At 33.3% G+C, this 13566-nt stretch overlaps 1 protein-coding gene across 1 annotated transcript in view; it reads left to right on the top strand.

The window, feature by feature from the left end:
• LOC124373323 (beta-galactosidase-like) overlaps nucleotides 1-11290 on the top strand; it is a gene marked incomplete at its 5' end in the record, with an annotated part of 28099 nt that extends 16809 nt beyond the window's left edge. The window contains 6 exon segments of the mRNA XM_046831701.1: nucleotides 927-1151; nucleotides 3660-3775; nucleotides 5365-5625; nucleotides 7664-7792; nucleotides 10341-10547; nucleotides 10715-11290. Coding sequence (XP_046687657.1) covers nucleotides 927-1151; nucleotides 3660-3775; nucleotides 5365-5625; nucleotides 7664-7792; nucleotides 10341-10547; nucleotides 10715-10906 — 1130 coding nt within the window.
• Nucleotides 11291-13566: the final 2276 nt, after the last annotated feature.

Genomic DNA, 13566 nt, shown 5'->3' with positions numbered 1-13566 from the left:
TAACCAAATATGATGCTAAATAAAGTAGTAAATTCTCAATGTGGTCGTCTCTACTGTGTAATGAAAAAAAAATATGGTTGCCTGTAAAGTCGGTTTTACGGGCGAAGATTTTACGTGACAACGTCTTTTTCTCGGTAGAATATTTATTGATATGAATATTATTAAATTGCACAATAGGAACAAGGAATTGAATGAAAATAAGAATTGCACAAATTTTAACTATAGAAATATATTTTGTTTACTAAAACATTGTACATAATTTGAAATTAATTAAAACTTGTTATTGTAAATGGTAAAGTTGAATAAAACATTTACTAAAATTGGAATTTGAAATTCTTGCTAAACACAGTTAAATTCTAACTCCGCGCGTGGTGATTGGTCGGTTTAGTTCGTTTGTTTGGTCGCACTGTTATGACAGGTTAGAGGTTATAATTTGTTATTTTAAATGTTTGACTAGCAATACGCGCTGTTTCTTCTCAATCGACTGAATTACGATTGATTGCAGAGTGATTTAAACTAATAATTTACTTAACACTATCAACATTTGTCAATAGTATGACATAACCTATAAACTCAGTTTCTCAACTTTTGTGTCAATCTAACAATTAATCAATCAATCATAGTTTACGATAATGAAATATCAGTGTACAATTATTTACCTTTATTGTTGTAGTTGTTGTAAATGACGAATCTAAGCACTCCACATTTTCACGAATAAACATAGTTATCTGCTTTATCCCGTGCGGCGGACCCACAGTTATCTGCTTTATCCCGTGCGGCGGACCCACTGGACGGGCATCGTAACGTTACCGGGCGTTACACTTTTTCATGAGTGACTCCGAGCCGCAACCTAATTTAAGACGTTGTCACGTCAAAAAAAAATTAAATGAGGAATGAGAACTGATTTTTCGTTCTAATTTTATTAGGTGTTAATGTAACGAACGCATTTAAGCCTCTGAGGGCAATTCAACCACACGGGCCTCTAGTGAACTCTGAGTTCTACACTGGCTGGTTAACTCACTGGGGTCAGCCGGGAGAAAGTGGAGCTTCTACTTCAGGCGTAGTCAATACCACTAGGAGTTTACTGGCCATGAACGCTTCTCTTAACTTCTTCATGTTCTTCGGTGGTACCAACTTTGGTTTCACGTCAGGTAATATTTTTATATTGTAGTATACCTATAAATAATATTTACCCAGCAGGGATCACTTCTGGCTGAACCCACCACTGGGCACAGCAAAAACCAATGTGTCACTTAAATCTGGGCAACCTTATGAATGTCCAGGAGCGGCACATCACTACCCGCAAATGTCGAGATTCTGGGGTTCATGGGCAATTCGATAGGTCTAGTCTAATGTGGGAGATGACTGTTGGAGTTGGTGGGGTTTGTTCCCTAATCTCAGAGGTTCTTGCTAGCCTCAACTGGTGTGCCACCCCCTGCCTACTCTGACTGGAGAGGCTGGTTCAGAGCTGGCCTCCCCTTCTTCCGAAGAGACATGACTTTGAGATGTAGTGCCCTAATTCTTCCTCGTGGATCTCAATAGGAGGCGGCCCCTACTCTCAAACCTTACCCATCCTGAACATCCTGTCACTCCGGAAGCAGCGCAAAGGTTTTTACAGGACTAAGTGCAATTTATAAGCTTCTTCTCCTAAGAGAACATACCTATAAATATTTTCCATCAACTCTTTACTTGCATGGGCATACTCCAGAACTTTGTTTTACTGAGAGTAAGAGAAAATAAAACTATTAAGAAGATGTATACATGTGTGGATTAATATATTACATGGGCAAATATGATGGGGGGCTCAATTAACCACCCCCCATGAAATTTTGTAAGATAAAAGCAAAAGTTGCACACAATAATTTGTTTATGAAATGAAATGAAATGAAATGAAAATATCTTTATTCCTTCTGCATTATTACACTTCATGCATCTTATAATGATAGGAATATACTCGACCATCCTACACAGTTTTGATGGCCGGCAATCAAACAATATACATTATTATCAGTCACTACTTTTATGACACTGAGAATTGGCATTCGGCCTCTGTAGTGTTATCACTTTATTTGTTTACAAACTAATGTGGACAATCTTAAACCTTACTTATTAATATAAAATTAAGCAACCAAAACATAATTACTGGAACAATTATACACACTTATCAAATACTGCTACTTTCGTAGTTTATTTATTTTATTTTAACCCATGAAATCTAAATTTTCCCTATACTCCATATACAACCTTTACAGCACTCACATATACATTCAGAAATGTTTTATTCAATTATATCTGTTAATTGTTTGGTTTCCTCAGAGTTCATCAGCCATTTTTTCAGGTGAACTTTAAAGGTTTTATTAGATTTACACTTTTTTATATCAATTGGTAACATATTAAAACACTTTGGGCCTAAAAACACAAACGATTTTTTAAAAAAAGATTTTTTAACTTTTGGTCTTAAAAACTGCTTTGTTTTTTACGTTCCGCGTCATGTACGTATGCTTATATAAATGTTCTGTTCTATTGTTCCCGCTTCTTTAAGCTAGCGCACATTTATGAGGTCTTAAAGATCAAGAATTTCCCGGAGGAAGATTCACAAGTCCCTGTTTTTGGAGGGCATACATTCTAAAATACCCAGTGAGTCAGCCACCTCCAAAATTATTTTCTACATACGCCAGTAACATATTATGAGAATTTTAAATACTTTTAATTGTATCTGATGAAAAATACTCATAAAGTAAAACAGAATTTCAGCTGAAGAGGTGTGATTTACAACAGCTCTCTGGGAACAACTCTGTCACCTTGTATATTCAGTGTTATCAGAGAATTTGAGTGATACAACATTGTGTACTTTAATAAAACATTTCAATCTTTTAAAACTTGGCAGCGTGAATAGTTTTATAAATTAATTGTTTAATAATATTTTTCTTCAACTCTTGTGCGTTGAACCTCATTTAATACGTTGTTTACCCTCCATTGAAATCTTGCTGCCATGACTTTTATTCTATTATACATTTTTTATTGATTCTCTTGTGGTTTGTGTTGTCAAAGTTGTAATGTTAATCATAGTATAAGACAAAAATCACTTTACCATAAATTATAAATAGAACGAATAAGAATTCTTTACATTCCTTAAGCACTTTTATGTATCTATATGTTCTTTATTTGAAGTTTGTTTTTGACGATGGAAGGCTTGTGAAGGAATTCTTCCAGACATTTGCCATCGTTCAGTGATACAAAAAATAGTAACACAACTTTCTAGACCTGCAATCTGATCTCTTCCTGAGGGGAATAACTAACCTAACACATAACTACAATCTAGGTTAAAATAAGCAAATCACACCAGAGAGTTGGGATACGCATAAATTATTGGTCATGGGTATGTAAATATTGGTCTATTTTATAACATTGGTGTTCTTTTTTATAATAAGTCTTTGATTTTTAGTATATTCTATGCAGATTCATCTACAAAAATCCAAATATTTTCAATAGTATATAAGATGGTAATACAATAAACACAATTAAACTGTATCGGATATTGGTTTTACAATATTGATTTACTTGACTTTTCAGGTGAATTTTTTTCAAAAATGTAAAGAACTAATTGTCAACAGGTAAATGATTTTTCAAGTATTATAAGTTTTTATGTGATGATGCAGGTGCGAACAACCTACCGTTTCAACCACAAGTGACCTCTTACAACTTCGATGCACCAATCTCTGAAGCAGGTGACTTGACGGACAAATATTTTGCAATAAAGTCAGTCATTTCAGAGGTGAGGATCAAAAGTAAATTATAACTCTTGTAGTAGTTACTGACAATCTACATCACAAATAAAAATTAAACATGAGAATAATGAGAGAATAATGATTTATTCCAGCATTTAAAATGCACAAAACAAACTAAATGAAAATTTCCCTGGAAAACACTGACCACTTTTACAAGTATTGTGGTCAGTGATAGTACTAAATAAAAACTAATAAAATTCTTGAGTCCATAAATATTACGTTGCTACCAGTTGAGCCACACATACAGTTGATTCGTAGCATAAAACTGTGCTATAACTAAAAATCCAGATCTCTAGAACTTCCATCGTAACAAAAACCACCTACTTTGATAATATAATTGAAGTAAACAATTTAATTTAGCAATAGAAATGTTGTAATTACCTTTGAAAATTAGAAATGGCAGTACTCACTCCTCCTGAGCAAAAGAGAGGTTTTCGATAAATTCCGATCAGTTTGATAAGTTTGTTGTTGTGTTATAACTTACTAATGAGCTCAAAACAAAGTACCATATGTCATGTAACCAATAATCGAGAGGCTTGTGCCTTTCTTCCTTTAAACCCACTGCAATTGAAAACTATGCAGCAGTCTCCTCATGCTATCCTGATCAGCTGACTTTGATTGGTGTTCTAGTGGGACAAAAACTGTATCGCCGAGGTATTCGACGCAGTAGCAAAAATTTTATGCTAACTGTTGATTGAAATAAAAAAAATCAAAAAGGTGATGAATTAAGTTTTGGAAAAATTATAAAGATAAGGACAATTTATTTATGTATAATTTAGTAATAAAACGGTTATTTGAGAAAAACAAACAAGAAGCATTAGCCAAGCTTGAATGAAAAACAAGTAACAAAAATATTTTCTAGGAATCAACTGAATTAAAAAATTGCTCATTACTCCTTAAAAAACCAAACTAAAGTAACAGGTTTACCCTAAGGGTGAGTACTATGGTTAAATTAAGCATTTTCAGCATATGCAAGAAAAATTTGTCCAGATCAGATTTTAGCATAATACAGCATAACAGTCAGATCAGAGTCCAGAAAAATATAATTACTGGTCAAAGACAACATTTCTCTATACTCAGATGATTTAAACAACAATTCTGAATTTTACATACTAGAATTTTGTGTATGCACAAGTCAAAATTAATATTATTCAGTATTTTCTTAAGAAAGATATGTGTTAATGCAGCTGGCTTAACCGAAACCAAGTGTAATTAGTAATATTGTACTTTAATATTATTTTGATGTTTAATTTATATATTTGGGATCAGTATTTTCCAATTGTGTGATCCCTTATTCCCATTATCATGTTTATGAGATCTATTTAATCTAATATACATCAAAACCAACAATAAGTCTATTCATACAATGATCAAGATTCTTTTTACTATTACAAAAAAAATACGAGTTATACAAAACAAATTGCAATGGTAAGGATCAATGATGAGATCGATTTTGACTAATGATCACGAGAAATTGGTAAAAGCAGATAGATAACTATTAAAATAAGCAGAGCTAATGAACTTAATTCTATATAATAGTTATAGATAACCATTGTAAAATCATTTTACTTTTCAGTTTTTTCCAATAGCTGAGATACCTGTTGGAAACTCGAGTAAGGGAAGCTACGGAAGACTTGTCCTGGAACCAAAGATATCCCTGAGGGATTCAGACACTGGGATTGTCTACAACAACACAACGTATCCCCAGACATTTGAGGCCTTAGAGTTATACAGTGGCCTGTTGTGGTATGAGACCACTTTGCCCCTGGATTTCTCTGGTACATCTCTCCTAATGGCTGATGATCTGCATGACAGAGCCATAGTCTACATCAACAAGGTACTAAGATTAATTACCCAGTTTTGTACTTGTATATAATTACATATTTTATCAGTTAACTAATTCTCCTCTCCCAATAATTTCTCTTAGGAGGATTTGGCACTGGAATAGGTCATTTTGCCTATGTCTAAGCAATAATATTGGTGTTCTTTTTTTGGTTAGTAGAATTTAAAGGTACTATGATCCTTTAGAAATAATGTGAGAAGGACCAAGCATGCAATCTGTACCCCACACTCAATTATGTGAGAAGGACCAAGCATGTGATCTATAGACTGCACTCAATTATGTGTGAAGAACAAAGCATGCAGTCTATAGCCTGCACTCAATTATATGAGAAGGACCAACCATGTGATCTATAGCCCACACTCAATATGTGAGAAGGACCAAGCATGTGATCTAACCCATGTTTACTATCCCAAAACTGTTTACAATTAATTAACGGCTATTGTTCTCGTAACTGTTGATTTTGATATTGGGTTTCGGTTTTGAAATGAGTCGTTGAACTTCACTGTGAGACCGTGTTAAATCCTCCCAACCACGCATCATTAATATGGTAACTCTCTCACGTTCACTAAGTGCCATAACAAAGACAAGATAAAACTAAGTTGAAACAAATTAAGAGTAAAAAATTGTTATGGTCTGTCTTTACTAACGAGTAGAATGCCACTAATAACATCTAACTAAAGCAAGAATGGTTACTGCCTGTGGGAATACCTACTATCAGTCACAAATAACTTTCTCTTTTAGGTTTTGGCTTTTTTAGGTCATGGCTCATTCATTTTCCTTGTTTGTTTTATTTCCGATCCCTCTCAGAAATAATAACTTATTATTCTACAACAACAATATTAATTGTAAACAGTTTTGGGTTAGTAAAGTTAAAATAAAAAAGCTCATCAGTGTATTTTTTACATTAAGTTGCAAACTCAAGCCATCTTTGAACGGCTGTCATATTTGATCCGTTTGAGGTCGGGGTTGCGGCTCTGTACTCTACTAATAAAGACCTTTTATTTGATATGCATACCAACCTATGCTTACAATTAAGATTTTCTTCTGACTCCTAGCGGGCCGCCCCCTGAGGAAGTAGCGGATCACTGAATATGTGATAAAATAGATTTTTATGTCCAGTAACTTTGTGTAAGGTTTTGTAGCTCTATTTTATATATTTTGAAAAATATTTAACCGACCTGGGACTTTTTGGACACCCCGTATATAAAATCTGTGATATCATTCCTTGCAGGCGTGACTTTTAGTTGCGACACATTGTCATCCTTGAAGTGACATTCATTGTAGAGTTTGTTTTTTAAATTTTATTTTACTTTGTATAATGTTCATAGTGTAAATAGTTTTCAATGTAATAGACAAACATTGCAGATCACAGAAGTGAGGTAGATCGTGAACTATTATACGTTTTCTTATAGTTTATAAAAGATCACCAAATTTGAAGGGTTTTGTTTAGTTTTATTTTGTAACGTTTTGTTGTATTATTTTGTTTTATATTATAATTACAAATAATATGTCTTAATTTGTGATCGTAATGCCAAGCTGTGATGAGTTCGGTCTTACATAGTCAAGCACAGAGGTTTTGAATCCTTAGCCTGTCTGCTTTTAGTAAGAAAACACTTAGCAATTAAATAATATGTTACTAACTAATTAATATAAGTGATGTTGAAAATTTAAAGCACTAACAATTTTAATTTTCATAAAATATTTACAATTTACATTGAATTGAATATACACTAAATTATATAATACAGTATTAATGTCTAAAACTTCTGTATTGTTATTTAAACAATTTCTTCTTTACTGCTTGTGCTTGTTAACATTAATTTTCTTATTTAATTGATTAAAAAATTAATTCCCTAACTAATAATACCTTATAATCTTTTTATAACGTCTACTTTTATGTTGGTGAAGGTTTTGTGTACTGTGTCGATTTCAGAATATTTCTAAAATGTTTTTTGATTGGTTAGCTGTAAACTTTTAAAATCTTTTCTCGCCTGTACTATGTCAGATTTGAGTTATGCCACTGCTATATCAGACAGCTGTCGGAGTACTGAGCAGAAGTACGACCACCTCAATGTTTATATCAGAAGGAGCCGGCCAACCCTTAAGTCTTCTGGTGGAAAATCAAGGTCACATAAACTATGGACAAATGACGGACTTGAAGGTATTATAGTAATGTAGCAGAATTGCATTCATGTCTACTTTTGCATCTTTAAACACAACAAGAATATACCGGTATTTGCCTGTGTACAAAAACCGAACCCACACAACAAACGTCTAGTACATATCACAAGTCAAAATATAATTTTCGTTAAATGGACAGATTATAAAAATGCACACATTTGGAGTTAGGGTGTGCAAATACTGAAGTAATATATTGTATTTATTTAATGGAGTTGTTGATTTTCCGGTAACAAACCCATGTTGGCTGTTTGTCAATGATTGGTTTTACTAAGATGTTCCTGGAATCTTATTTTTATAATAAGTTTGGAGACAGATGAAAGTAGTGAGATAGGTCTGTAGTTAGATATATTTTGTGGGTCTATTTTTTGTGTTTGGGAAAACCCTTGACTATTTTCAGCTGGGATGGAAAAGTAGCAGATTTACATTAAAAAGAAGAGAACAAAAATGAAGGTTCCTGGATTTATAATGTTCTTTTTGGCCATAAAACACTCATTCAAGAATTTTATAGAAAATAACCAGTATTTAATGCATTCTATTAAGTTCATGTTGGAATATAAATTTGATCACACCATCTGTGTTTTTATTAAGACGAAAGAAATTTGATACAGTATTATACATTTTTAGATAAGATGTCTTGTCTTACCATGCTTTCAATCTATAATCAATCAGTTATGGTCTGTAATATGGGGCAATAGCATTAAAATTACAAATATCCGCATTCTACAAAGGAAGGCCATCAGGGTAATATTAAGAGCACAGCCATTGGAGCGTTGTAAACCATTTTTTATTAACCCTCCAACTGGCAGTCATTTTTTCCTGTAGTGGCGGCATGTTTTTCGAGCCTCGTGCAAGGGTTTTTTAAAAAATTTATTAAAAATATAAATATAAAGTAATATATATAGAAGTATATATTTTTGTGTTCAGAATTAAACATATAATAGTATTAGTATTTAAATTTGGCCTTAAAAAAAATGTTTACTAAAATTTTTTTTCCATGAAATTCAAAATTTACATTTTTTTATTTTTTATTTGGGGGGGACCATACCTAGCAAACCAAGTTATAGTAAGAAAACTATAAAAGTGAGAGTACCATTATGTGTCAAATTTATTCTAGTTTCAGAAACACATAAGCATTATACAAATTTATGAAACTATAATAACACTATATAACAAAAAGCAGTGATGCGCATAAATTGTGAAAATAGGGTGTATATGTAAGAGTTTGCTAGTAAAAGTTTTACTAATACAGTTTTACTTCTATACATGTTATATTGCATATTTTATTACTCAGAATGAAGTAAACTATACAGCAGTAGTAAAATAAATTCCATAACTTTTTTTTTGAAGAGTCGAAAAAAGTTTAATTTTTTCATTACTCAAAAATTTTGCGAAAAATTTTCGAGAAATTTATTTATTCTAAAATATATTTATTTGCACTACTGCAATATTTAACAATTCACCACACACTAAACACAACACTAAAACACAAATAAACCTACTAAAACTTACTAATAAACACGACTCGTCACATCAACAACTCAGACGGCATCGACAACATGGCGGTCACATCTTTTACGTTCCAAACTACGAACTTGGTACGTTGCAACTACAATATAAAGAGGAATAAAACTATAGTATTCCTTAGGCTTTTTTTCCCCGAATCCAATGGTGCATGAATCGAATCGATACGTTGCCGGAATATACTGTTATGAGTGATTATGCAAGGGAATGTTTGTTTATCAAAATTTTGACGAACAACAATCCGCTAAGGGTTATGTTTATCAAAATTTTGATAAACAACAGTTGGAGACTAGAGTTACAAACTGTTATTAATTTATATATTTTTGAATCAATATCATACAACTTGAAAAATATTCCATCTCTCATTTTTAGTAATATACATAGCTATAATGCCAGAAATAAAAAAATAATATTGCAATAGAGCATTGTAGGCTTAGAAAAACACAACACAGTCATGCGTTAACTACTCAAAAAATTGATAAATTATAAATGGAATCCAGAAGTATCCAACAAAATGTTTTTACAGTCGAACTGGATCTATTAATTCACTATGCTGCATCAAAACCCATACTACAAGGTGGGTACTTAACCTGATTGTGTGGATGTGCACTCACTCAATCAACTGTAGGAAGAAGTGACACTAGGCTGTCTGTTGTGCTATGATTAATTAATAAACTGTTCACTGCATTTTGTACATTTTTTCATATGGGCCATTCCAAAATTTTTGGATGAATAAAATTAATGAATATTTCCTTTATATTAGAAGCATTAGAGCTTTATGTCGTAGCTTCTAATTTTCATTAACTGAGAAATAAGTCATTTTCAGAGTAATGTGGACATATTATGATCCATGGATGGAATAATTATTTAACAACGAGGGTTTTTGAATATTCATAAAATGTTTTGCAATGGATTAATAGGTTTTATAGTAGTACAGACTAGTAACTAGTAACCACATTGCTCTGTCTTCTTACAATTAAATGCAGCAAATAATTGCATTTTCGCAGGGTCTTGTTAAAAATGTAACTCTGGACGGACAAGTCCTGACTGACTGGAAGCAGACAGGTTACCCTCTGGATAATGTATCGCATGTAGCAACGTTACCGACTGTAGAACACGTGGATCTGCCGGCTTTCTACTCTGCTAGGTTCCAACTACCAGAGACCCTAGAAACACCACTCGACACCTTTGTTGATATGACTGGCTGGAGCAAGGTATTGTCAACTACAACAATGAATTTATGGATTGCACGTCATTTTGTTACTTTTATAAATAAAAATACTTTGTGTGTTGTGGTATTTACAGTTACTACAACACCATCCTTGTTATATTATTGGAAAATGAACAAATTTTAAACTAATACATTGTTATGATGTTTCAGGGTGTTCTGTACGTGAACGGACACAATCTTGGCAGATATTGGCCAGTAGAAGGACCTCAGGTGACTCTGTACCTGCCGGGTCCTTATTTGTTCCAGTATCCTGACTACAACACAATACTCGTGCTAGAACTGGAGAAAACCCATCCTGACAGAACCATTGAGTTTGTGCCAGATCCTATATGGAGACCTTAAGTTTCACACATGAAATTAGGCAATTAATTTATTTGGAAGGATCTCAGTTACTTGCTTAACTATTGTGATGATTAGGTTTAAGGAGGAGAGTTTAAGTAGGTACCACCCCTCTTAATCAATAATTTTGAAATTTGGATTTACAATTTAAAAAATAGTTATTTGTCATCTATGACTACTTGATTTCTTTTAGCCTACATTCAACATTTACAGATCTCTGTTTTTTCATTTTTTACACACATTACAAAGCTGATTTCACCGATAAATTTCTATTCATACACTTTTATATTATATTGAATGAATATTTATATTGAAAATTTAAATTAAATTAGTACGGCTACATTCATACATACGAGGGGGTACCCAAAAGTATTGTATTGTATTGCTGGCAGCCGGCAGCGTGTAGTACACATTCCTGCCGCTAGGCGTGTGTCGCGCAACCCATTGCGAGCTCAGTGACCCCAGTTCCGTTGTCCTAGTGCATTCTGTTCGTTCGTAGTGACTGTTTTCGCTAACCCTGTTTTGTTCTTATTTAGTTTTTTGTCATGGCAAGTTTAAGTGAACAACGTGCAGCTGTGAAATTTTGTTTTTTTACTTGGTAAAAATGCTGCAGAAACTATTTTAATGTTGAATACAGCTTACAAAGATGATGCTATGGGGAAAACTCAGGTCTACGAGTGGTTCGCTCGATTTAAAAATGGCGACATGTCGATTGAAGACAAACCTCGTTCTGGACTTTCATCAACCTCTCGAACGGACGAAAATGTTGAGAAAATTCGTGAACTTGTGCTCACCGACCGTCGACAGACAATTGGGGGACAATATCAGAGAGTAGTGGGTTAACTTGGAGCTCGGTTCAGCGAATTTTAACAGGAGATTTAGGACTGAAAAGGGTTGCTGCCAAATTTGTTCCTCGACTTCTGACTGACCATCAAAAGTTGAAAACTTGCCGCCTTCTGAAAGAACATCTCGAAAATGATCCCGATTTTTCTGGAAAAGGTAATTAATTACTCGTGATGAGTCATGGTGCTATGGTTATGACCCAGAAACGAAGCAACAGTCAAGCCAATGGAAGTCGCCATCTTCACCTCGTCCAAAAAAATGTCGGCAAGTCAAATCAAAACATCAAAACCATGTTGATTTGCTTTTTTGATGCTAAAGGCATTGTTCATTCTGAGTTTGTTCCTCCAGGTCAGACTGTCAACCAAACATTTTATTTGGAGATTTTAAGAAGATTGCGCAACAGTGTTCGCCAGAAAAGACCCGATTTGTGGCAGACTGGAGACTGGTTCTTCCACCACGACAACGCACCGGCACACACAGCCATCTCAGTTAGGCAGTTTTTAGCCAAAAACGGCATGGTTCCGCTGCCCCACGCACCTTACTCGCCTGACCTCGCTCCATGCGACTTTTTTTTATTTCCACACATGAAAAGAGGCTTGAAAGGTCAACGATTTGACAGCGTTGAAGAGGTTAAGAAAAAAACGAAGCTCGAGCTTGCTGCCATTTCTAAAGATGACTACAAAAAATGTTTTGATCAATGGAAATACCGTTGGGGACAAGTGTATTAGTTGTAATGGAGATTATTTTGAAGGAGATAAGGTCGTATTGTAAAAATTTGATAATATATAATTTTTATAAAATAATTCCGGTTTTTTTTGGGTACCCCCTCGTACATATAGTAATAACATTCAATAAAACTTTAAAAAACTGAAATAGTCCAATAAAGAAAGATAAAAGTGATGTATCTGTGACTTACAAGTGATGTATCTTGAGCCTATGTATTAAGGAGCCATTTATAAGTGTTTTGCAGTTTTTAAGCCTCTGTGGTTTTAATGAAATTTATTAATTTAAAGTAAAAGTTAATATGTGTTGTGATTTAATTTAAAAAAAGTACAGTATTTTACTAGTGAAAAATCCATGGGTTAATGTTTTTAACAAATCTTTTCAGTGATTATTTACAATTAAAAGTGTACTTACATTCAGGCTCTGTAACATATGTTTTGTCTGAGCACATATATTGAACTTGCAGAGAGTAGATGTTTTGTATAGTGCTGCTGTTATTAAGAGTTATTCCTTTTGAGAACTGTTTACTCACTATAAAATAAATTAAATAAGTAGAATTGAATAAATAAAATAGAACTACTTTATTCAGCTATAACTGGTTATTCTGCCAACATCAAGCTAAAACTTGCCAAAACAGCTGATTGCCAATGTCATTCAGTTGGTGATTTAAACCATTGGACAACTATCACTCTGACTCATCTGGCCATAGACTGGGGACAACAATCAAACCCCATATGACATTGACCTTGAACATATAAACAGGTTCATGCTTAAACTACTTTCTGACAAGATTATCACCAGTTACATTTTTACTAATTGATATTTTTACTGATTAACTTTGCTCGTACATATATTTTATAAATTTGTAATTTTGTATATAATATCCTGTCTATATATTTAGTTTATATTTTATTGTTTGTAACTTGGCACAAATTAAGCTGGGTAAAGTATATATTGATTGATTTTAACTGTGAAATTTAACATCTACAATGGCTACTCCAATGAGAAATATATCTAAAACTGATATTAAAATCAATGACTTAATATTTGCCAAAGTGAAAGGGTTTCCCCATTGGCCTGCAAAAGTAACTGGCATT

The sequence above is a fragment of the Homalodisca vitripennis genome, unplaced genomic scaffold (assembly GCF_021130785.1).
Source record: "Homalodisca vitripennis isolate AUS2020 unplaced genomic scaffold, UT_GWSS_2.1 ScUCBcl_5292;HRSCAF=11952, whole genome shotgun sequence".
Classification (NCBI taxonomy): Eukaryota; Metazoa; Arthropoda; class Insecta; order Hemiptera; family Cicadellidae; genus Homalodisca; species Homalodisca vitripennis.
This window is presented reverse-complemented; position numbering and strand designations above follow the sequence as displayed.